The 21,831-nt window shown below is 38.7% G+C and overlaps 4 protein-coding genes and 3 long non-coding RNA genes across 11 annotated transcripts; 3 read left to right on the top strand and 4 right to left on the bottom strand.

The window, feature by feature from the left end:
* The first annotated feature begins 12 nt into the window (after nt 1-12).
* LOC124203787 lies at nt 13-1,472 on the top strand. Of its 2 annotated transcripts, none has more exons than XR_006878618.1 (6): nt 13-172; nt 241-331; nt 429-517; nt 588-737; nt 816-966; nt 1,027-1,421. It is a non-coding gene; the product is annotated as an uncharacterized LOC124203787 (long non-coding RNA). The 2 variants fall into 2 exon arrangements; XR_006878617.1 differs by lacking the exon at nt 13-172 and adding an exon at nt 1,425-1,472 and having other exon boundaries at nt 179-331; nt 1,027-1,353.
* A 603-nt stretch (nt 1,473-2,075) lies between these two features.
* LOC124203786 lies at nt 2,076-3,881 on the bottom strand. Of its 4 annotated transcripts, XR_006878615.1 has the most exons (6): nt 3,568-3,727; nt 3,380-3,509; nt 3,136-3,296; nt 3,003-3,067; nt 2,732-2,886; nt 2,154-2,584 (listed from the first exon to the last, which is right to left on the bottom strand). It is a non-coding gene; the product is annotated as an uncharacterized LOC124203786 (long non-coding RNA). The 4 variants fall into 4 exon arrangements; XR_006878613.1 differs by having other exon boundaries at nt 2,076-2,584; nt 2,732-3,067; nt 3,568-3,729; XR_006878616.1 differs by having other exon boundaries at nt 2,732-3,067; nt 3,156-3,296; nt 3,568-3,881.
* A 73-nt stretch (nt 3,882-3,954) lies between these two features.
* LOC124203785 lies at nt 3,955-4,662 on the top strand. The gene is made up of 3 exons (XM_046600632.1): nt 3,955-4,181; nt 4,264-4,365; nt 4,431-4,662. Exons 1-3 carry the CDS (start codon nt 4,091-4,093, stop codon nt 4,538-4,540), a joined length of 303 nt encoding a protein of 100 aa, XP_046456588.1. The 5' UTR covers nt 3,955-4,090; the 3' UTR covers nt 4,541-4,662.
* A 1,494-nt stretch (nt 4,663-6,156) lies between these two features.
* LOC124203784 lies at nt 6,157-7,160 on the bottom strand. The gene is made up of 2 exons (XR_006878612.1): nt 6,962-7,160; nt 6,157-6,850 (listed from the first exon to the last, which is right to left on the bottom strand). It is a non-coding gene; the product is annotated as an uncharacterized LOC124203784 (long non-coding RNA).
* A 762-nt stretch (nt 7,161-7,922) lies between these two features.
* Nucleotides 7,923-11,090, bottom strand: LOC124203783 (inositol 1,4,5-trisphosphate receptor-like). Its single transcript, XM_046600631.1, is given in 6 exon segments — nt 7,923-8,604; nt 8,668-9,115; nt 9,185-9,871; nt 9,928-10,321; nt 10,391-10,780; nt 10,844-11,090. Coding segments are annotated over 4 exon segments (2,007 nt in total). The 5' UTR covers nt 10,298-10,321; nt 10,391-10,780; nt 10,844-11,090; the 3' UTR covers nt 7,923-8,102.
* Nucleotides 11,091-12,566: 1,476 nt separating this feature from the next.
* On the bottom strand, nt 12,567-21,065 carry LOC124203782 (retinol-binding protein pinta-like). Its single transcript, XM_046600630.1, has 7 exons — nt 20,696-21,065; nt 20,334-20,493; nt 19,993-20,251; nt 19,812-19,919; nt 19,640-19,745; nt 18,825-19,544; nt 12,567-13,528 (listed from the first exon to the last, which is right to left on the bottom strand). Exons 1-6 carry the CDS (start codon nt 20,847-20,849, stop codon nt 19,390-19,392), a joined length of 942 nt encoding a protein of 313 aa, XP_046456586.1. The 5' UTR covers nt 20,850-21,065; the 3' UTR covers nt 12,567-13,528; nt 18,825-19,389.
* LOC124203781 lies at nt 14,049-17,698 on the top strand. The gene is made up of 9 exons (XM_046600629.1): nt 14,049-14,181; nt 14,253-15,814; nt 15,886-16,002; nt 16,065-16,148; nt 16,241-16,315; nt 16,526-16,588; nt 16,652-16,756; nt 16,820-16,969; nt 17,025-17,698. The coding sequence occupies exons 2-9, from the start codon at nt 14,284-14,286 to the stop codon at nt 17,498-17,500; spliced, it is 2,601 nt and encodes an 866-aa protein (XP_046456585.1). The 5' UTR covers nt 14,049-14,181; nt 14,253-14,283; the 3' UTR covers nt 17,501-17,698.
* Nucleotides 21,066-21,831: the final 766 nt, after the last annotated feature.

Here is a 21,831-nt window from a genome sequence, read left to right as displayed (position 1 = left end):
AGGCTATGCCATAAGAGAACTCAGGTCTCAGTCTACTCAAACTAAAAAAAAAAATACCGTTTGTAATCTAGGGAAATCATTTCATCTGAGCCAACAGTCAACGTTAGGCTAGTTTCGAAAATTACCAATGATTTCATTGGTTAGCTCGAGTGATTTCGTCTGTTACTTGTCGGTGATGTGGTGATTTGTTCTATTCCGTGTATATATTGGATAATCTTAATGTTTTTCATCAACTCACAGTCAGAGGAAACGTGAAGGTCGTGCACCCTAACGTCAACAATTTTGTTCAAATTCATTGTATTTTACCGAATGTGTCATCGAAATGATACAGGTAAAAACCAACGCTAGCTTTATTTCATGCTAAAACACATATTATTTTCATGTTTCATTAGGATTAATCTTAATTATCAGCTGTTTCTATTGAACAGATTCTATGCTAGATAACTGACTCCAGAATGGATCAATCTCTCATTCCATCTTCTAGAGAATCTCGGATAACTGATAGGTGGTTTCATGTGTAAGTTCACTTTTCATGTTACTGAACTTTATTAATTGCAGTCTAATGTGAATTTTTGTTTTATTTACAGGTTTCTAAATTTGGCGTGACAGACTTTTGAGAAGTTATGTCCTTTCAAGAAAAAGGACTTACAGTCGACAAGATTCCTTGTTTGCTAACCCATTGGCTGCTACCCTTGAATCTCCCTATTTGTCAAAAACAAAAAAAGAGGCTAAATATTGTGAGTTGTGTTTACATTGAATTTAGAGAAGTTGTCATACTAATAGCAATTTTAACGATTGTTTGATTTCTTATTTAGATGTTGCCTATAAGATCAAATGTGGGGCATCTGGTTATCCCTCCAAAATAAGGCAATGACCACACGTTCAACGCGGATCATTCATTTTGTCATCGAACTTGACTCATTCCATCTTCTGAATTGCTTAGGAAAGCTGATTGGTGTTACCTGTGTAACTTCATTGTCATGTAACTGAATTTAAATTTTGTTTACATTTTGTTTATTGATTTAGTCATTTAGGTAATGACCGAGAAGATGCGGCCTACATGAAAATCATTTAGGCGGCCAGCATCATTCGACTACCCAACCGGCTTCTACTACCTACCTAACCCTGCTCTCAACACAGCACGGAGTTTTACCCTATAGATTTTTGGCTGTTCGCGATGTGTCATGATTCAATTACCGGTTCTAACCTTCAGGTTCCTAAATTTGCATGACAAACTTTATGAAAAGTAATGTTCTTTCAAGAAAGTCAACAAGGTCCCTTGTTTGCTAACCCAATGGCTGCTACCCTTGAATCTCCCTATTTAGTTCCTTACACAGGCCCTCTTGATTGGAGGTATTGCTTTTTGTCGCTACAATCTTATTGAAAATTATTGTCACCCAAATAAATGTTCATTCTGCTTACAGGGTAATCCTTCGCTACTGATCATGGACTCCATTGGTGAAACTGAAAACCAACGAGAGAATGCTGTAATCCAAGACTGATAAATTGTGTAGTTAGATTAAATAATTACAAGTGCATATCTGGGCTCCCTTCTTTTCTGTAGCCCTGTTTCCCTAACTAACCACTAACCAACGCCCGCCGGTGGTCACTCACCCGCTGTGAAACCAGGAGGAGGGGAGGGCTCTGGTCGAACGGGGACTTGGAAGGCGCATGATCCGATGAAAACTTTTGGAGGGTCATGAGTCTAACCCGGAAGCCTAGTATGACTACATCTCCCCGGAAAAACTTGCCTCGTACTTCTCTCTTCTTCTCGGTCCAGATACTTATCTCTGGGGGCCGTAGACATGTCCTATAATAGCATGTGCGAGTTAAAACAATGCAACCCACTACCCAATGAAACAAATAGCCATGGTTTATTTTTTGTGGAAATCTCCGTCAGTCAAGTTACAAAGACGATGCAGATTTCCGCAAAACTAATCCATCGCTTTTTGTCTCATTGCCGCAGCGGTGGTGGCGGGTTGCGTTTAAACTCGTGCAGTAGTAAACCGTCTTGGACCGGACGCTCTGTTTATTAAAATTTTTGAACATTTCAAAAAGAAAATAAAAATTGGTTCAAACAATATATTTATTTTTATTTATTACAGATATTACATCGTTCAGGTTTAACATTGGTTTATTTTGTTTAGGGTATAAATTTGAGGGTTGGTAGGTGCATGTTTGTGGGGTTTGAAGAATTGGAAGGTATAAGTTTGTCGGGTTTGGAGATTAATTCGTAGAGATATGTTTTGGGTTGTAAATTAACTGTTTTTTTGTCAATACTTGAAATGTCCTCCCCCCTCCGGCCCTCCAACATCCTCCACTTTCCTTTCCCAATCCCGAAAACATGTTTATTACTTGTTTGACATAAAAATCCCCATATCTGCTTTTGTTCCTTCTTAACACATAAGCGGTACACTAAGACACAAGGACAATTTAACAAAATAATTATGCAATTTCCATAACATGACAGCAGGACCAAGGTCCAAGGAACAGCCAGTTTCACTTCATGCAATAAGAGCTTTCACCAGCATAGGCTGCAACAACGAACCACAGCGGACAGCAACTACGCGAACATAAACAACACCTAGAATCAAAATAAAATGAATTAATCTTCAGCATCAATGGAAATGCTCTTTGAAAAGACAAATTAACGTCACTTAATTGTTTTCAAGAGTTAACCCTGAAAACATTATCTGATACTGCCTTGATTGTCTGCGACCAGGGAGATTACCTGGCCGGTGAAGAAGAGAGAAGAGTACGAGGCCAGTTTTGCTAGGGAACGATTAGTCATAGCAGGATTCCCGGTTAGACTCATGACCCTCCAAAAGTTTTTCTCAGATAATCCGCCTTCCAAGTCCCCGTTAGACCAGAGCCCTCCTCATTCTCCTGGTTATCAGTGATTGTGATAGTGATTGACCTGGTTAGTGGTTAGTTAGGGAAACAGGCCACAGAAAAAAAGGGAGCCCAGATATACACTTTTAATTTATCAGTTTTATCTACACCTTCACAAATTATCAGTCTTCAATTCCAGTAATCTCTTGTAGGTTTCCAGAGGATAGGGATTAACCTGAAAGGAGATTATGTTTAATTATTTAGATTATTTTCAAACCATATTGTAGTGACAGAAAGCAATACATCGAACCCATCAATCTTACATTGTCCTCCTAAATTAGAACTAGGTGGCGATTACCACAAAATCCTAAGTGGCAGCATTTTCTTGCTGTGGTGCCGCAAAATAGATAGTAGCAAAGAATTGGATCTGGCAAAGGCATCAATGTCTTGAAGATTTACAAAATCTTGACAGAAAAAGTTCATGTGAACATTATAAACCTTTAAGAACAGAGAAAGAACACCAGATAAATTTTGGTAAAATAACTACCTTGCAACAGAAATTGTTTAACTTCAGAAGACATAGTTTGCGAACTTTGGATTACTGGATTTTAGGCAATTTTATTTCTATTGTCACGAGCACCTAGTTGGCCAGGTACACGTGAAAACTTCACCTGAAACTATTGAAAACATTTAGTAAAGAATGCAGTAAGAATAATTAGCTAAGGATTGTGTTACCTATTACTTTAAAAAAGTAGACTCATTACCCGATCTCCGTTTTTTAACGTTTTAATTTGTTTTGAAGGAACTTTTGTTGAAAGTTACGACTTGGAATATCCCGTTAATGGACCGTCCTGTTAATGTCATGCTACTGTGATTGTGTAACTAACACAAGATTCAAAACTCATTACTAGATGTCGCCACTATCGCACTTGTTGTTTACGTCCCCATGTCATGAAACGAGACGAAAAAATGGGCGAAACAAAACAAATTGTTGCTATTTATACTTATATTCCTGTGATTTCAAATACCAAATGGATCTTCGTATCTTGTGTAGGTTTACTTTACCTAGTTTCCTTATTTTCATGTTATACCAACTTATTTGTTTAAAATTTTAAATATTAGATGCATAGCTTATATTAGCTACTGTCAGCCATCCCAACAAGTTGACTTCTAGCACTCAGTCACTTTCCATCCATTAGATCCCCATGCTGTCAAAAGCCTTAAACCCATGTTTGAAGCACACATATAGTGAATATAAATGTGCGGGTATAAGGTATTTTCCCATTACTGCTACCACACCAACCACACTACGTCAAATGCCTTACTAAAGCATCACTCATATGATAAAGGTAAGCATCAATATCACCTATCACCACGCTACTGTACTTCATAATACTTCATACTAATAATACTTCATAACCCTTTCTTTAGCATCAGGAAATTTACCCCACCTGAGGAGTAATGCAGTTGGTTGCTGTAATTTGATTATTGCTGGGTTTCATCATGAACATTTCAGTGTGCTTCTTAGAAAAAGTAAAGATTGATATGCTTTTTAAATTTTTAGATTTTCATTAATGTAACACATTTTTTTTACATAGCACACAAGATCCCCACGGACATCCTTGAGTCAATGCTGGATTTTGTCCATGACAGAAGAGGGACTTCCACCAACGTTCTGCTCCATCCTTATCTTCAAGACGTACGCTAATCCAACTTCACTGCTTCAGCGCTTCTTGTACTGCTACACAACTTTTCTTGCTTCACTGGCGAGTTGGATCACTTCAGTTGCTGTGACACACCTGCAGTCACTCACCAACGGATTATGGCCAGGTACCGGACAATTGGCTTATTTTCGTAGATTATCTACTAGTAATCTAATAATAATAATAGCGTTAAACTCTCTGTCTGTGTCAGGCCCTATCTTGCGCGTAAAAGAAGTGTGTCTTTTTTCTAACGCTAGATGGCTTTTCGATAATTTTCAGCTGTCAAAACAGTCAGTTTCAGTTACTTTGCAAATCTCTTTAAACAATTATCGGCAGCTGTTGTGTGGAAATTTTTTAGTGAATACTGACGATAACTATTCCACCAACAAAGCTCACATGTTAGATTTTTGATAATGTGTTTTCTTTTCTACTTCCGGTTTTCTCATTTCAGTCAGTAGTTCAGTAAATTTTCATTCGACGCACAAAAGAACCACATATTCGTGATCCTCGTAAAATTTGTGGTAAAGTTCATGTTCTTTTTTGGTCGTACGCGTACTTCCGGTTTCGAGAATTTTCCTGAACAATAGTTCAGGAAAATTCTTGATTTTGGCCAAATTTTGGATTTCGTTGAAATCACACCTTATCGACCCCAAATTTTATGGAGATCACGAATATGTGGTTTATTTTTACGGGAGCTCAATGGTTAGGGCGCTAACGCTTACTTCCGGTACAGTTCCGGAAAATTTGCATGAATCCAGCAAGTGAGCTCTATTCTGCATACATTTCTTGATATTGCCAGCTAGATTTTAAGCAAATAGAAGTGCCCTGTTTAAGTTTAGAGCAGAAAATCTGATCCTTTTACCAATGTGTAATTTAAATTGCCATGTCACTTAATAAGAATTGTTTTCTCTTTCAGGTTATGTAGAGACGTTGAGAAGACGGACACCAAAACGTCGCCAGTGTGTCAAAAATGTCAGCTGCGGATCATCATTTGTTGTTGGTAATATGTTTTCGTTAGTTGACCCGTTGGCTGCCACGCCTTTGTTCTCCCCATGTTAGCTCTGTAGCACGGGCCCGCGCTGTTCGGTCTCGTGGTTTATTTGCCGCGGGGTCGGACAGTTGCACCAGCCCCAGATTCGCCGAAAGGCCCTGTTAGGCAATGCACCATAGGGACTTCCCCCTTGTCGATACGGTGATGGATTCTAGAGGTTGTGCATTCCATCTTCTCCTGTCACCGTGTCAGCCCGGACTTGTCAGCAATGGCAAGTCCCACCTTGGTCATGGATCCTTCAGACATGGCGCGTAGAGAAGTAGACAACAACCTACGGGTTGTATGGCGTGGCAGCCAATGGGTTAACTTAAGTGTATGTATGTTTGTATGTATGTATGTATATTGTACGAAAAGTGGAGGAATTGTGGGCGGAGGTGGGAAAATAAATGCAATTCCAACTATTTATTTCTGTTTTTAATTTCACATTTCAACTTTAAGAATCAATACTTTTAAAAACACACTACATATCGTAAACGAATATATACTGTTTATTTAGCAAGAGAAAGAGCTGGTTGATGTTCGGAAAATCTTTTTAGAAATGTCTTCAAATAAAAGAACAAAATTTATCCCAATCTGTGTTAATTGTATGACTACGTGAAATCGCCGATCAGTCAAACTGTAAACATGGCCGTGATAAAACTGCATCCAAGACATTCAGTCAGGAGAAGATTGTGGCAATTACTATTAGGAAGAAGTTGATACGGAAAATAGCAATTACTAGTCAGGAACAACTAATCTCGGGGAGAAGTGAAGTCAAGCTAATAAAAAACAATATCTAATTGAGAACTTTCATTACGAAATCGCTTGACATGGCTGAAACCTTTAAAAGAGTCAAAAAAGGAACATGAACAAAAGAAATGTACAATACTCGAAAATTCTATCACCTCAAAATGACGCTGTCCTCCAACGCCACAGAACAAGGGTCAAGGAATTTACAGTTAACTTTGAATCTTGCCACCTCGTCCACCCTCAGAAATAAAATTAAAGAATCCAAAGTACCTCCTAGTCCTTCCCCCTCAAAAAAACTTTTTTTTTAATTTTCCTGTCAAAAATGAATCCTAACTCAAAAAAGAAAATCTTTTACAAAAATTGTTATGTCCTAACTTAGAAAAAGGAATCAGACTTGGAATCTTTGTGTTCACTAAACATAGGTTATTTACTACACAATATAATTTGGTGATGAACACGAGTCCTGGTCAATCTGGCAGATCTCTTAACACCTCACCGTCACTTAACACCTCACCAACTTCTGAAGTCAGGAAATCTGAATAACATAGGAAAGATTAACACAAATAATGTTTAGGTTCATTAACTATTCTTACTTAAATGAAACCAGAACAAAACTATTTTTGGAAAATTTCAATATGAAAGTTACTTTGAGCAATGAATCACAAGCTGGGCTGGACAAGAACAAATATCGTTGCTGTTTGACAGCGAGGAATGTTTAATGAAAACAAATTATATTTAACAATATTTAGTAGCACAATTATAAGAGAGATAACCAACTAGACAAGGAATTTCCAAATTCCAGGAAAATGGCGAACAGGCGACCGTCTCCACTCCGAACACGTGAGAATTGAGAAATGAAGAAGTTAAGTAGCAGAGTAGCAGACGATGAATGGCAATGGCCGATAGGCAGTAAAGAATTTCTCCGCTAGATGCTATACAATCGCCTGTATCAGGCGGCAAATGCCAATTGTGCCTCGCGCCTAGCGTCGCCAGTTTCCCTCCGGGACTTTTGGGGTTTAACTAACTTAAATGAGGGAGTGTGCTTAATACATTTTTGGGGGTTAGGGGTAAGGTTATATATAGGTTAAGTATTTTTTCGCGCAATGTAGGGTCGGTAGGGTGATTGCTTGGCGCTTATTATGGGGTGTAACTGTAATCCAGGAGCACGCCTAAGTATTTTTTTTTTCGGTTACCTTTTGACCAGTTTCACAACTTGTATCATTTGGATCCCTATCATGTTGGAATTGAAGCCATTTAATGCACCTTTAGAAAGCCGGACTATCTAGGCAACAAATTTTGTTTTCTAATGAAGAGAGGGCAGAATTTTCTTCAACTCACTTATAGATTAGCGAAGTGTGATTTATGGATCAACTTAGTCGAGTAGCCTAGTGAATTTCTTACTGAAGCATTTTAAGTCGCATCCTAATTTATGCAACCAACTCCGCGGATTATCCTCCACGAATAACCAATTCCATTCGTCATCATTTTTCTAAAATCATTTCTCATGACCAAAATGTTAAGCTCTATGTAGTACCGCTTTTCTATTCGAAACTCGGTGTCGATGTATAGCTGTCACAAGCAGGGGTATGGAGAGAAATCGAACAAAGTTTTTATATAGCAAACCGCGATTGGTTGTATTAAATTCCAACTCTTAACACGTAGTTATACAATGCCAGGAATGAGGGAGCAACGCAATGAAGTGAAGCCATGATTTTAAGACAATAAGACTAGTTTTATCATATGAATGCCCTCATTCCAGTTCGCAAAAACGCTGAAATAAGAACAATTTAGAGAAACTGAGTTTGTGTTTCATAACAGTATTTGACACGTTTAATCGCCTTTCTCCAGCGAGAAGCATTTTCATCATTCTCCAATGGCGGCATCTCTTCTTCGGCTTTGGCTTCCTCACCACCAGCAGGGACATCATCTTCACCGATACCCAAACCCAATTTCATCATGTGGTAGATGCGAGAAGCATGGACGTCTGGCTCTTCCAGGGAGAAACCAGATGACAGCAGAGAGGTTTCAAACAGCAACATGACCAAATCCTTGACGGCTTTGTCGTTCTTGTCAGCCTCTGCTTTGACGCGCAGGGCTTCGACGATGGGATGGTCGGAGTTGATTTCCAAGTGCTTCTTGGCGGCCATGTAATCCATGGTGGAGGTATCCCTCAAAGCCTGAGCCTTCACTTCATGATACGCTCCATGTTGACGGTCCAGCCGTACTGGGAGGTGACGATACAGCAGGGAGACTTGAAAATGACGACCATCTCGACTTTCTTGTCCGTTTCTTGTGGCAAAAATAAAAGAATTTCAATATGGAACATGGAAATCTTACATGAAACTGAAATACCCGATGATGGAGAACATGAAGACTAGGATGAGAGCCAAAACGGCAGCGAGAACGATGGACCTGCCGTTTCGCGTCACTGAGCGGATGACGTTGAGCAGCGTCTCCTCGCGGTAGACGACGTCAAACAAAAGGACGGAGAAGAAGAACGAATGGGTGGTGCTGAGTCCGAGGAAGCAAAAGATGAGGTGAACGACGTGGTAGACAATCTCCGTGTCCGTGCAGATTTGTCTGACGCTCCGCTGGAATGTCCCGGCGTTGGCCATGATGCTCAGCAGATGGACGCCCTTCAACACTACCGTGGCGGTGCCAAGGAGCATCAGTGTGGGTTGAGGGCCGGCTGAGCAAATAAGCCGGAGGATGACTGTCATGACGAGAGTCCTAATAACCGACGGTTTGGGTAACGTGATGGCCACAGCGGTGGATAGGAGCATGACGGCCCAGATGAGACCTGAATTAATAAACAAAAAAGATCGTTGAAAAGATGGAAATGGGAGTCACTGTTTAAAGGTGTGCAGACCTGAGAGGTGAGTGCGAGGATCAGGAGCCGGTCCGTCAGTGTCAAACGGGTAAAAGAAGGCGACAATCAAGTTGATAATGACGGCCAAATTGAAGAGGATTTGACTCCAGATGGACATGTGCGAGCTGACCCAAAAGAGAAACGGCTGTCCGCGCAATTTCTTCTGCCATTTCATCTCGTCAAACATGTCGTCGACTCCTTCGAAGAAGGCGGCCACTTTCGATCCCTGGTCGTCGCGCTCCGCCGTGTGGAAGACGCGCACTTTCGTGTCGTTGGTCAAATACTCGCACATTTCCAGAATGGGGAAGACAATCTGCTCCATCGTCCGGTCGTGACGGACAATTTCGATTTGCGCCGTGTGATTGGCGTAGTACTGCAGGGCCGCATCACCACTGACTCCGTCCACTGGCGGCGGTTTCATCAGGGCGGCCAATTCTTTGTTGTGCTGCGCCAACTGGTGGCACAAAATGTAAATGTTGTGGCCGACTTCTTTGGGACTAGTCGCCTCTTCTCCACCGACCAAACTTTTCTGATAGGCTTAGCAGGCAACGTCCACTAATTGGTGAGGATTCATGTTGTACAGGATCCTTTCCGCGTTCTCGCTGTCGCCACGACTCTCCATGACGGCCAGCAACAACTTGGAGGCGTTGTTTTTCAACTCCAAAACAAGATCCATTCTCCGTTTTCCTAAATAATTGATCAAATAATTATTAGAATCAAATGGAATGAAAGGAAATTGTTACCTAATGGATTGATGTCGGTAAGAAGAAGAGCCGTGATGATGTCCAGTCCATTCGACTCGTGAGTGGCGATGCAGTTTTGGTTTTCGTGACAAGGTCCTTGGCAATATTCCGTCAATGTTTCCAGGGTTTGGTTGATGAGGGTGACGTTGTGCTCATTAATGTAGAGGCCGAGCAGACCCAGTTCGCCCGTCGTCGATCCGCAAATGCAGTCGAGGAACATGAGTGTCTCTGACACTAAATTGTAACTGTTTTTGTTGGACTGGGCCCGCAAAAAGTTCTGCAGGTCTCGATTGTGATTCTCACACAGCAACTGCAGGAAGCGGAAGACGGGCAGCATTACCAGAACCTTGGCGGACAACTTGGACTCCATGTCCGAATCAGTTGCCGTAGTTAACTTTAAGGGCGAATTAAATTTATTTTTGTAAGAATTTTAATAAAATCACGAATTCAAGTTTTGTTGTACCGATTTGGGTTGTTGTTGTTGTCTCACCAAGTCCTCCAGCGTCGAGTTGACACTACTCAACGTCGTTGTAGTCGAATCATCCAGCCTGGAGCTGGATACTACAAGTGGAGGACAATCTTGGTTCCTCTACCCATGGGTTCTCTGTGATCAGGCTTGATGGTGAAAGAACCACCAGCTGAAGATTCCCAAACATACTGCTCATCATCATTGTGCTAGGAATGAACTGTCACCTTGTCGGCAACCAGGTAAGCAGAGTAGGAACCCACACCAAACTGACCAATCATGGAGATGTCAGCTCCGGCAGAGAGGGCTTCCACGAAAGCTTTAGTTCCAGACTTGGCAATAGTACCCAAGTTGTTAACCAAATCAGCCTTGATCATGCCGATACCACTAAAGAGAAACAGAACAGTCAAATTCGTGTTCAAATAGGAGGAACTAAATTTCTCAACTTACGTATCCATGAGAGTGAGTCATTCTTGTTGGGGACAATCTTGATTTTAAGATCCTTGCCGCTGTCCAACTTGCTTGGGTCAGTCAGGGATTCATAATGGATCTTGTCTAGGGCATCTGAGCAGTTGGAGATCAACTATAGAAGGTGTTGATAATCAAGCTCATAAGCTGAGCAATCTTGGCCTGGAATGTCAAAGTCTCAGCTTCATCTTCCATTTGAACTTCTCCAGGCATCTAAAAAGGGAAAGGAAAATATTTCAGTAAGAAATGTTTGTCAATTGTGGTAGATTGCACTCACAAATTGAAATTCTACATACTATCTATGGACTTGAGGCATACCAAAAAATGTGTAAATAACCAATTTGTTTGTCTAAACCAGTAGTAAAACTGGTAAAACTTACTTTGCATTTAAACGTAAACAAACAAACCCGACGCTTTTCTGTTCACGTTTGGTGGGGATCTACATGTATACAAGGCCGCCGGGCAGTCGTAAAAACTGCTACCAAATTCGCTTCTTGTTAGGCCTGCAAACTATAGCTTTTGGGTTGACACACATCAAGCCGGGAAAGTGAGCCCGTTCGACTTTGAATCGCTGTGTAAAAAATACAGCTATTAGTATATCTTCATGTGATCCATTTTGAAGACCTTTCTTTGTTTAATCTCTTTCATACAAAAATTTTCGTGATAAGAAACACATTTACGTAAATTTTGTATTAATGTTTAGTGTCGTTTTGAATTTGCAGTTTGAATTGCAGCGGTGGCGTTTCGAAACTGAGCCCCGTTTGACTTAGAATCGCTGTTTTAAAAAATGAATATAGTATATCTTCGTAAAATGTGATCCATTTTAAAGAGATTTCTTTGTTTAATCTAATGCCTACAAAAATTTGCGTGATTGGTGACACAATTACGTAAATTTAAGTGTCTAATTACTGCAATTGAATTTTGCAGTTTGAATTGCAGCGGTGGCGTGTCGAAACTGAGCCTCCTTCGACTGTGACTAGAATCCCTACGGGAAAATGCAAAGCGTGCAAACCAATCAAATCCTTTACCTTCGTGTTGTAACAAAACTGAAAGTTATTTGAAAATTGCAAATACAATCAAGTTGACAAATAATTTAAAGCCTACATTATGAAATATCAACTCTGAGGACACATGATCATCTAGGAATAGTAAAATATAGAGATGTGTGTAATACTAAACTATAATAATCTTAATCAGTCTACATTTGCAGACTTTCTTACATATCAATTTAAGATTATATTCGGTCTATGAAAACCGATAAAAACAACGAAACTGGAAGTCTGGAACAACGCAGATGTAAATAGCAAACGATTCTTGATACAAATTACAATCATAATACATGAACTATGTTGATCAGTCTACAATTATGGACTTGCCTAGGTTTCAAATTATGGTTGAATTTTCTTAGTCAAAACCGGTCAAAACCAAGAAAATCGAACAGAAAGGAAAAACTTAACTTTAGACACACATTTGTTTTGCCACGAGAACAACAATTCGCCATCTAGCGTCAAAATTAGCAACATTTCTTTTTTACGGAATCCGGAATCTTTTCGTTACGGACACTGGAAGTAAGTGAAAGGTCCTTCTGCTTAATCTGAATAAGTTGACATCAAATAAGGCAAGAGATTTGTGATTCTCGTGAAATTGTGAATGGCCTCCATTCTTAGACCAGCGTAACTAGTACCACAAACAGTAGAGGAACAAGTAATGAATGAAAAAAGTTTATTGACTCTGAAAATAATTGAAGATATCAAACGATACCAAGGAAAGAAGTGGGACTCTTATAGGGCAGTAGGGTTTTCACGTTTTGGGTCTCGTAGAAATATGACGTTAAACAAGGATTTCAATCGCTGTTGCGCAGGATATACATTGAAATGTTTTTCCTGGCAGTATTAGACGATGATATTGCATATTGGAAGGTGATGACAATCAAAATAAAAATTACTGCTCATGATGAAAGAAAACTGTCAAATTAATTTTCTTCAAAGCTTTTTTTTAAGTAAATGAGTCTCGATGATTGTAGCAAAAATGCACTGGATTTTAGAACCTTGCGAAGTAACACAACAGCTTACCAACTTTTCCCCACGTCAGAATGAAGATAAGTTGAAACTAATTTTGAATTCCTCGTAGAAAAATTGTTGCAACGTTGGCGTGCTACAACTAGGGGAATTACCAGGTTTAGCTTTTTATTCTAGGCGATGAGGAATCAATAAAACGGAAGAATCTTCTTTCTTGATTTCCAGTAGCAACTCAAATAAACTCGACAGAGCTGGACTCGTCTAAAAGTGAAGCAGAATGTTAAGTAATTGGAATATTAGATGCACCTAAGAAGAGAATCTATTCTTTAATGGATGAAATCGCCTGCATGAATTTCCCTTGAAAATTTAGCCAATGACGCGAGTGTTAAACCAGCCACCGCCTCCGTGAAAAATTGCCAGTTACGCATCGACCAGATAAGCATTAAAAAAAAAACACGATTAAAATTAATGGATAACAAATTTCAGACATACTTACCTAGAACTTTTCAACTTCGCTTTAAGCGACACGATCAAGAAGCCAGCGTAACGGTCCATGTCAAAAGATGCCAGTCAGCGACGGAAGGGTTGCGAGTGCGGAAACCAATTGGCATTTTGGACAAGGGAATCGGGTGAGTTGAGCGACATCAATCTGTCAGGATAGTTGATTAGTTGGCATTGACGAAATCACACCACAGATTTCTTCATTTTAATTCATTTTAATAAAGCTTATAAAAGTCAAATGTTACATCATTATCTGCGTCATGAAACGATTAGCAGAACAAACTGTCCTTTTGTATACGTGTCCTGTTCCTTCCGCGTAACCCAAGTTGTATAAGATATCGTGAAAAATAATTGTCAAAAACACGTTAGTGTAATAAAATTTTCTGCCGATTGATTTAGAAATTCAATCGAGTTTACCAGTGTGTATCGGTAAATGTGAATTGTGAACAAAACGGCTTTACTTTAGAACTATTTGGGCAAAAATTACCACGACATGTTTTGTCTTGACATCAACGATAAAAACGATAACAAATTTAGAAGGTTAGAAGCATGCTCTAGTTTATAAAAATATCAGATGTCACTTCTGTTTTATCGCGTCTAACTCGACGTTGGACTTTATTCGCGCAAACGGAAACACGCTTGGAAAAACCCAATTCGAATATGAGTCTTCGTAATATTTCAGTGAATAAAATTATGAGTCTCTACTCAGTTTCAAACTTTTACTTCAACAGTCGTGTCATAAAAAACAATTCTAGTGAATATCGTTTCAATCTGTGCATTTTATCATCTATTACGGATAAGGTAGACCTGATTTATTTTTATGTAAAATTGACTTCAAAAATGTAATTTTTTTTAATTGTTGCAATTATAAGAATAAATTTGCCCAGAAGATTATTTGGTCAAATGAAAATGGCCACAATCCCAATAAAATGCATCCTCACCATCATTTTGGCTTCTGTCGTTTGCTGTAATTGCCAATCAGACAACTTCCTAGCGTTTTCTTCTAGGGCAAAACAGACGACGAGCGAAATCTCACCGAAAACGTTCAGTTCTATGAAGTACGGCAACTTCCGCATTGATATTTACGAACACGTTGACAATCACAAAGCAACGACAACTGCTAGTGAGAAAAAATATTTCTACTCTCCCCTTGCGCTATTGGACCACAAAAGTGCCGTTAGTTCTTACAACAAATTTACGAAACAGCCGGAGATGAGATTCCGCATTGAAATGTGGAACGACAAAGTCGAAAATGAAGTCGTAAAATATTTAAATGAAGTCGTCGGTTATGAAATTAAATCAAACAAAATGACAGTTATTCCCTTGGAGAAGGTCCTTCTCATCAGCAAAAGAGCCACGCAAGATTATTTTCTATCTCCAGAATGGACGAATTATGACAAGAGCAAAACCCTCTGGTTTTCTCTGTCGTGTTATGAACAGAAAATCTGCGACGAACTCGCTAATGAAATGCGATCTGACCCCAAACATTTAGACCATTTCAAACTCCTGTACAGTTTATCATCGCAGTCGTCGCAAACCAAACAGACGACCATCCGCTTCGAAAGCGTCACTTCCGGTCAAATGGTCTCTACTCTTTTACAGAAATTTAAAGACAAAAAAGAAATTTTTTTGACGGCCAACGACGAGAAGAAAATGTTGACGGAAACGGCCACCAACATCCGAATGGACACATTTGACGACTACGAGGTTGGGTCGCCTGATACGGAATCTCAAATTTCAAATATTTTAAAGGATTTGCTGGTCACATCCAGGACGACCATCAAAGAGCAAAACGACAAAATGTGGGACTCTGTTTTCTGGCATGAGGATAATTATCGGCCGGACAAAACGACAAAAACTTTAAATGAAATCATTAAAAAACTGGACACGGAAACTCAAAAGAAACTGGCGGATATGTTCCAAAAAGTGGAGAAGCAATCGGTAATGTTAGGAAAATTAACTTTGAGTAATAACTTCGAGAAAAGACGAGAGGAACAAATTCGTAATGAGAAATGGGAACTTGCAAAGAATCAAACGAATGAACAAAATAAAAATTTTGAGAATAAAGGAAGAATCCAACATAATTTCGACTCTAACAGTTGGGCTGACGTGGATAGAATTAGTTCAACAATTTCAGAAAAAATGTCAAACGATTCTGATAGTTTAAGCCAGTTCGAAATTTTGAAGGAAGACGTGGAAAAATTATTAGATGAAAGTAGAAATCACATTCAATGGGACGGAGAGAAATTCGTGCCCAAACCCATGCAACTGAGCAAAATCAATTTGGACAAATTTCGTGACTCTCAAACATTCCAGGATCGCAACGTCCGCGTCCGTTACACGAACGCTGAACTGTCGGCGCCAATCAAAATTATGGAACACGCAGAATTGACCGTCACCGATGAATGGAACATTTTGAAGGGCGAACTCAAAGGTTGTAGAAAAAATTTTTGTTTTAAAAAAAATTTATTCTATTCGAATTAAATAATTGTAATTGAATTTCAGCCACTACAGAGCTCTTAACCACAACCGTGAACAATTTGGAGAAAACGAATCAAGAACTGAGCATTGCGAAGAATGCTTTAACTAACACGCGCATTGATTTGACTAATGAAATAGAAGGTATTTTTAATTATTTGGGAATTTGGGAAAACTGAATTTTTTAAAATGTTGTGATTGAGCAGGGACTAAAAAGGAGTTGAGGAAAACCAAAATCGAGTTGGAGGAAACGAGGGCCAATGTCGAAAATTTATCAATAAAGCTAAATGGTATTTCATTGTTTTACCGAAAATTTCAAAATCGTTCGAAATGAATTTTTGAAATTTTTTCCTAATGTAAACGTGTTTTTTATTATACACAGAAACTAAAAAGGAATTGGTGAAAACGAGAGCAGATATCATCAAAACCGTCGATGAATTATCTGCAAAATTAAATGGTAATTTTTTGTTACATTAAAAATAAGATAAAACTCCGAACGTAAAAACTTTTATAATAAATTTACCGACTGAAAAAGAATTGGCAGATACAAAAATCACGGCCAGAAATTTTTCAATCGAACCCAAAAGCAAATTGGACGTTCAAACAAATGTTTTTTTGTTTTTAATAATTGGTTTTAATTTTATTCTGTTTTTTATTTATTGTGTAGTGAATTCCGATCTATTAGGTCAAGAATTAAAAGTTGCTGAGGATATGAAAAAAGATCTGAGAGGTAAAAATAAGTGTGTTTTATTATTTGAAATTGATTTAATTTTAATTGAATCAAATGGTTCAGCAACCTCAAATGATTTGGAAACTGCAAAAACAAATTTGGCCTCAACGAGAATGGAATTGAACAGCACAAAGTCGGCCGTTGCGGATTTGGTGACCAAATTAAATGGTAAAATTTTTAATAAAAATGTATTTCCCATAAGAGAGAAATGAAAGAATTTGAATTTAAAAGCACGAACGAGTGAATTAGTTGACATTGGTCAAATGCCAACCTCGTGTGAAGATCTGCAGCGAATTGGACATAAACTGAACGGATTCTTTTCGGTCAAAGGATCCAAGAAGATGGAAATGATTTACTGCAACTTTTTTGCTAATAAAAATGGTATGGCTTTGTTTTAATTTACTTGCTGTTGTTTGTCTAACTCTTTTGTTTACAGACCAACAGAAATGGATTGGATACGCCGACGTCAAATCGGCGCCTGTCCATTTCTCCGCCCAGAGAAATTCTAAATTTGTTTTAGAAAATACTCCGATTCCGTTCGATTTGGCGGTGATGAACGAGGGAAATGCCATGGATTTGACATCGGGGAAATTCACGGCACCGCGACCGGGAATTTATTTTTTCTCTTTCGCAGGAGTGGCGCGTCTCGAATCTTCATCTTCTTATGTTCAGTTTAATTCTAATCTTTATTTGAACGGGAATCGAATCGGGTCGAGTTTAGTTCGAGAGGATAAGGGCTCCGTTTCTCAATATAATCCTGTGACCCTCCAGTCGACGCTAAACTTGAAAAAAGGCGATCAACTCTGGCTGCAGATTGAGATTTCTGGTTCATCGTATTTGTATGAAGACAGTCGCCACTACACCCATTTCACGGGTTTCATGTTGGAAGAGGAAATTGTGGCGTCCCTTTAAGGTTTTGGGTTCAACATCCAAAATGATGTTGACGTTGACACGAAAATTTGGGGAAGGGAATTTTAAGGGGGAAGGGAAAAGAGCTCATTTGTTTCCAATTCATTACGGAATGGACATTTCTTTACCAAAATTGAACTGTAGATGTAATTACACTTACTGAATACACAAGCAAAGTTTCAAAATTCTATCTGCAAAACAGCAAAACTCTAGACGATACGAACAAAAAAAAATTTAATTGCCAGATTGACAAAATTGCGGGAGACCTTGAAATAGGAGGAAATTCATTCTCCTCTAATTCTCTTACGGATCTGAATTTTCAAAAATATTTTTTACAGATGAATTCACATTTTAGTTATGCAATCGTCCACAAAAACTCGTTTTTCTATCTCTAAAAATAAGAGCAGGGGACGTGAAAAACTCGTTTTGATTGCCATATATCAAAATTGATTTTATTTGGAATTTTTTTATTTCGCTCGAATTAAAACGAATGCGACTACAGTCTACACATCTTGTTTACCTTTAAGGGAGCTTTTCACTATTTTAATTTATTTCAATTAAATTTTAATTATTTCCTTCTCACGGTCGCAGGATGGGAGGGGAGGAAATTCGATCGACTCTAATTCATTAAAGGTTGGGACTTCTGACTTGACGAAAATTTTACTGTGCATGCAACTAAGCACTTTTAATGCACATACAAATTTTCAAATTTCTATCTGTAAAAATGTCAACGCGACCAGTAAAAAACCAATTTTAATTGTTAGATTTCAAAAAGCGACTAGAAATGAGAGAAAATTAATTCTCGTCTAATTCGCTTACGGATTGGAATTTTGATTAATCGTTTCACAGTTACACGTGTATAATAGTTGTGCATGAGTAAACATAAGGATAAAGGGCGGGGGAATAGAAAAATTCGTTTGGATTCCCACACACAGATTTTCCAAACAAAAAATTAAAATTTCTCATTTGTTTTCCTATCGCAGCTCGAATTTAAATAAATCAGCACGGGAATGAAACGCTTTTATTCTCTACGAATCTCGGTTATCTTTAGTAAATGTGTTTCACTTTTTCGGTTTTAATTTACAAAATGTGAATTTCGCCCGCTGAAATGGACAGACGCGCCATCTATTCGCACGGTATGAAAATGAACAGCAACGACCAACGTTTCAAATAAAACAGAGAGCAAAACATAAAAATAATTTCGTGTTATAATAGACTTATAGTTAAATGAAACGATTGCTAGTGCTAGGGGCTCGTGCACTCGTCGATAATTGGCAATTCAAATAAAAATTCGCGACCAGAAACGAGTTCAGAACAAAGTTCTTACCTGCTGCTGGCTCCATTTTGATGAATTTGGTATTCCTTTTTTAACGTCGGTGGATAGGCTCAGATGATGCTGCCAGGCTTGGCTATTCTCGAGTTTTGAGGGATCAATGGTGATGATTATGTCGACGTTAAAAAGCTCAACACAATCTCTACAATGAACTGAATTGGCAGACTCACAGCATTTTCACAGCCGACTAACTAAAGAATTTGTGGCCGACGCCATTTTTCATGCAGACAAACTTCCCTGAGAAGCCAAGCAAATTTGTTAACTAAACAGTAACCATGGCGGTGATAATAAAATAAGCCAATTTGAAATTAAAAATTGACTTTCTCTCTAAATTCTCTCACTCAGTTCTGGGCCTAGTAACATAAGAGTTAATTTATGGGAAAAAACACATTTAAATCGTTAACAGAGTTCAGAGAATCACCAACTTTTGAACAACCTTTCCTGGAAAAAAGTTTGTAAATATTTCTATTCAATTGAGTGAGTCATTATAAGGAGATTTCGCCGGAATAAACGGACACACTGTCACTGTTAGCAAGTTATGGTCTTTGGAAAATTAAATTCAGTCTATGTTGAGTTTGCGGAATGATCCTTCGATGCCAAAAATATCTTGGGCCGTCTTGGCTTTGCCCGGACGTCTCGATTCGTCGACACGCAAATTCCTCTCCGATTCCATCAGGGAATCCCTTTGCTCCTCGACTTTTTGTTTCCATAAATCTATTAATAGGGTTTATAAATCCAATTGGGAATTATTTAAAATAATGCCAAATAATTAGCAATATCATTTTCTTAAAGAAAAATCAAAATTATACCAGTGAGTTTTGCAAGTGAAAGTCCATCGCCACCGTAATCCTTGGGGAGAATTCTGCGGTCGATTTCTTTGTACAGCGATCGGAAATCGGACCCGTGCACCTTTAACTTTAAAACCAAATTTTTTTCAGTCTAAACTGTACACACAAAAATAATTACATTCAAATGACTTACCCGTTGCTTCATTTTATCGTTGAGCATATTCGTCACCATATTATAAGCCGAATGGAAGACGGAATTGGTTCGAATAAAGTTGATCGTTTTGGGACTTATCGGAGCGCTCTAATCCCCAGTAAAAAAACAATTCCCGATTATAATTTACGATGATTGAAATGAATCGCCAACACACTAATACCTGCAAGAAATACATCTGCTTTTTAAAAAGGGCGAGCGGCTTCTGGGTGAGGTGGTTGAGTGAAAATCCCTGGACATCGACGATGATGACCATGCCGGTGACAAACATTTGCTCGTCCTCCCGGCCCATGGTGTCGGAGATCATGAAATTGGCTTTGTCGATATCTTCCGCTTTGAATAGCATCGGATCGAAACAGCCCGGCCGCATGATGATGACTTTTCTGTCGTGCTGGTCGTAATCCAGCAACGGGAGGAACGACCTATAGACGAATAAACAGGTTTTAATAGGATTTAACTATTTGAGAAATTTAGAATTTTTAAAAAAGAAAATTTAATTCTTACCCACATGCAAGTGCGTCCTGGATTCTCGGTTTCATCGGGTCCCATCCGGTGAAGAATTCCGGCAGGGCCGTTCTCAAAGTACATTGTAAATCAATTTTGATCTTGATTTTCTCCAGGCTGTATTTGCATCCGCGCGCGAAGCAAATAATTGAATACTCATCTGTAATTGCAGTCCAAAATTAATTAAAATGATAACACAATTTCAAATGGTTTTATATGAGGTAATAAAACAGCAGTCGACATTTGGCTCGGCGATAAAATAAATAATCGATTGTTACGTAACTGGTAACATTGCGTCACGTGAGAGACAACTTTCGATTTCTCTCATCTCAAGGTCTTGTTTTCTAGATAATATTTTTTACCTAATCGTATTCGCTGCAAATGTGGCTGCTGAGTCATCCATTTCTTGACAATGGCAATCACTTGTTGTCTGCGATCCTCGTCTTCGCCCAATTCACTCTGCGCTCTTTTCAAAATAACTTGACTCAACTGAGTTTGAAAAGCTTTCGTCGACATTTCCAGCAGCAGCAGCCGTCTTTAACACTTGTAGAGAAACCAGTCCAGCCGAGTAAAAAGTGGCAACCCTACTGTAAGGAAAATGAGACTACACATACTTCTTTCTGCAGCTCACTCTAACGGTACTATTTTCTCTCTACATACAAAAAGTCGTCGGACGGCAGTTTCTCTTCTGCACGTCAAACGTATTACATTGCGGTCGTGGTTATTGAGTATGAAAGTATTCCCAGACATTCGAAATTAAAAGCGGCTATAGAAATTCAACAACTAGCGCGCCTACATAAAAATAAGAACCTCATTTTCTCGGGCATGTCTACATCGACCCAATTTTATTCCCAGTCGCTTTCCCAACGTCCAACTTTGAGTCGTCTAAGAATTTTGAGATTTATATGTAATAGATAGAGCTGTATATAAGATAATCTTTGATATACGGTGTACAGCAGTGTACACGATTGGAATTCCGATTTGCCCGCGACTTGTGATCAGCCCGTCAAGTTCAGCAGGTTATGCAAAACAGAAATTCGATTCCGGCGCGCAAGCCTCTCCGGAATTATTCAAAGACACACAACATATAACGCCCAGCAGCTCAGTCGGTTTCTTCTCTATAGAGAGGAAATGCATTCTGATATATGGCGAAATCAATGTCATTTCTTTCGAGTTCCGAGTTCAGGAATCAAAGGCCGAAAATCGAATCAAAATGGCAAAGTGCTCAATTTGGCTGACGGGAATATTTATAGGTTCTTTCATGCGACGTTATATATACATGAACTTGTAAAAAGTATCAAGTTGAAACTTAAATTCTCCTTTCTCTAATAGAAAAACAGATAAATGTATTTCTAAAATTCATCACGAAATATTCCAAATCAATATACATATTTGCTCTTTTTAGTATGTTAATTTATAAGGAGACTTTGATTTAACAGATGTATTAATCAGAAACGTAGGTACAACTCGGCAAAATAAGCTAAATAGGATATATGAT

The sequence above is a fragment of the Daphnia pulex genome, chromosome 10 (assembly GCF_021134715.1).
Source record: "Daphnia pulex isolate KAP4 chromosome 10, ASM2113471v1".
Taxonomy (NCBI): domain Eukaryota; kingdom Metazoa; phylum Arthropoda; class Branchiopoda; order Diplostraca; family Daphniidae; genus Daphnia; species Daphnia pulex.
Note: the sequence above shows the minus strand (reverse complement) of the source record. Positions and strands in the feature narration are given on the sequence as shown.

Excerpts from the sequence above, each read along its gene's own strand:
- LOC124203781 (XM_046600629.1), top strand. The coding sequence starts at position 14,284 with ATGAAAATGGCCACAATCCCAATAAAATGCATCCTCACCATCATTTTG. Across the intron at positions 16,149-16,240 it reads TTTATCAATAAAGCTAAATG|AAACTAAAAAGGAATTGGTG; the intron begins GTATTTCATTGT and ends TATTATACACAG. Across the intron at positions 16,589-16,651 it reads TATGAAAAAAGATCTGAGAG|CAACCTCAAATGATTTGGAA; the intron begins GTAAAAATAAGT and ends CAAATGGTTCAG.
- LOC124203782 (XM_046600630.1), bottom strand. The coding sequence starts at position 20,849 with ATGTCGACGAAAGCTTTTCAAACTCAGTTGAGTCAAGTTATTTTGAAA. Across the intron at positions 20,252-20,333 it reads CAGGACGCACTTGCATGTGG|GTCGTTCCTCCCGTTGCTGG; the intron begins GTAAGAATTAAA and ends ATTCGTCTATAG. Across the intron at positions 19,920-19,992 it reads AGCAGATGTATTTCTTGCAG|AGCGCTCCGATAAGTCCCAA; the intron begins GTATTAGTGTGT and ends ACTGGGGATTAG.
- LOC124203785 (XM_046600632.1), top strand. The coding sequence starts at position 4,091 with ATGTGCGGGTATAAGGTATTTTCCCATTACTGCTACCACACCAACCAC. Across the intron at positions 4,182-4,263 it reads GCATCACTCATATGATAAAG|CATCAGGAAATTTACCCCAC; the intron begins GTAAGCATCAAT and ends CCCTTTCTTTAG. Across the intron at positions 4,366-4,430 it reads CAGTGTGCTTCTTAGAAAAA|CACACAAGATCCCCACGGAC; the intron begins GTAAAGATTGAT and ends TTTTTTACATAG.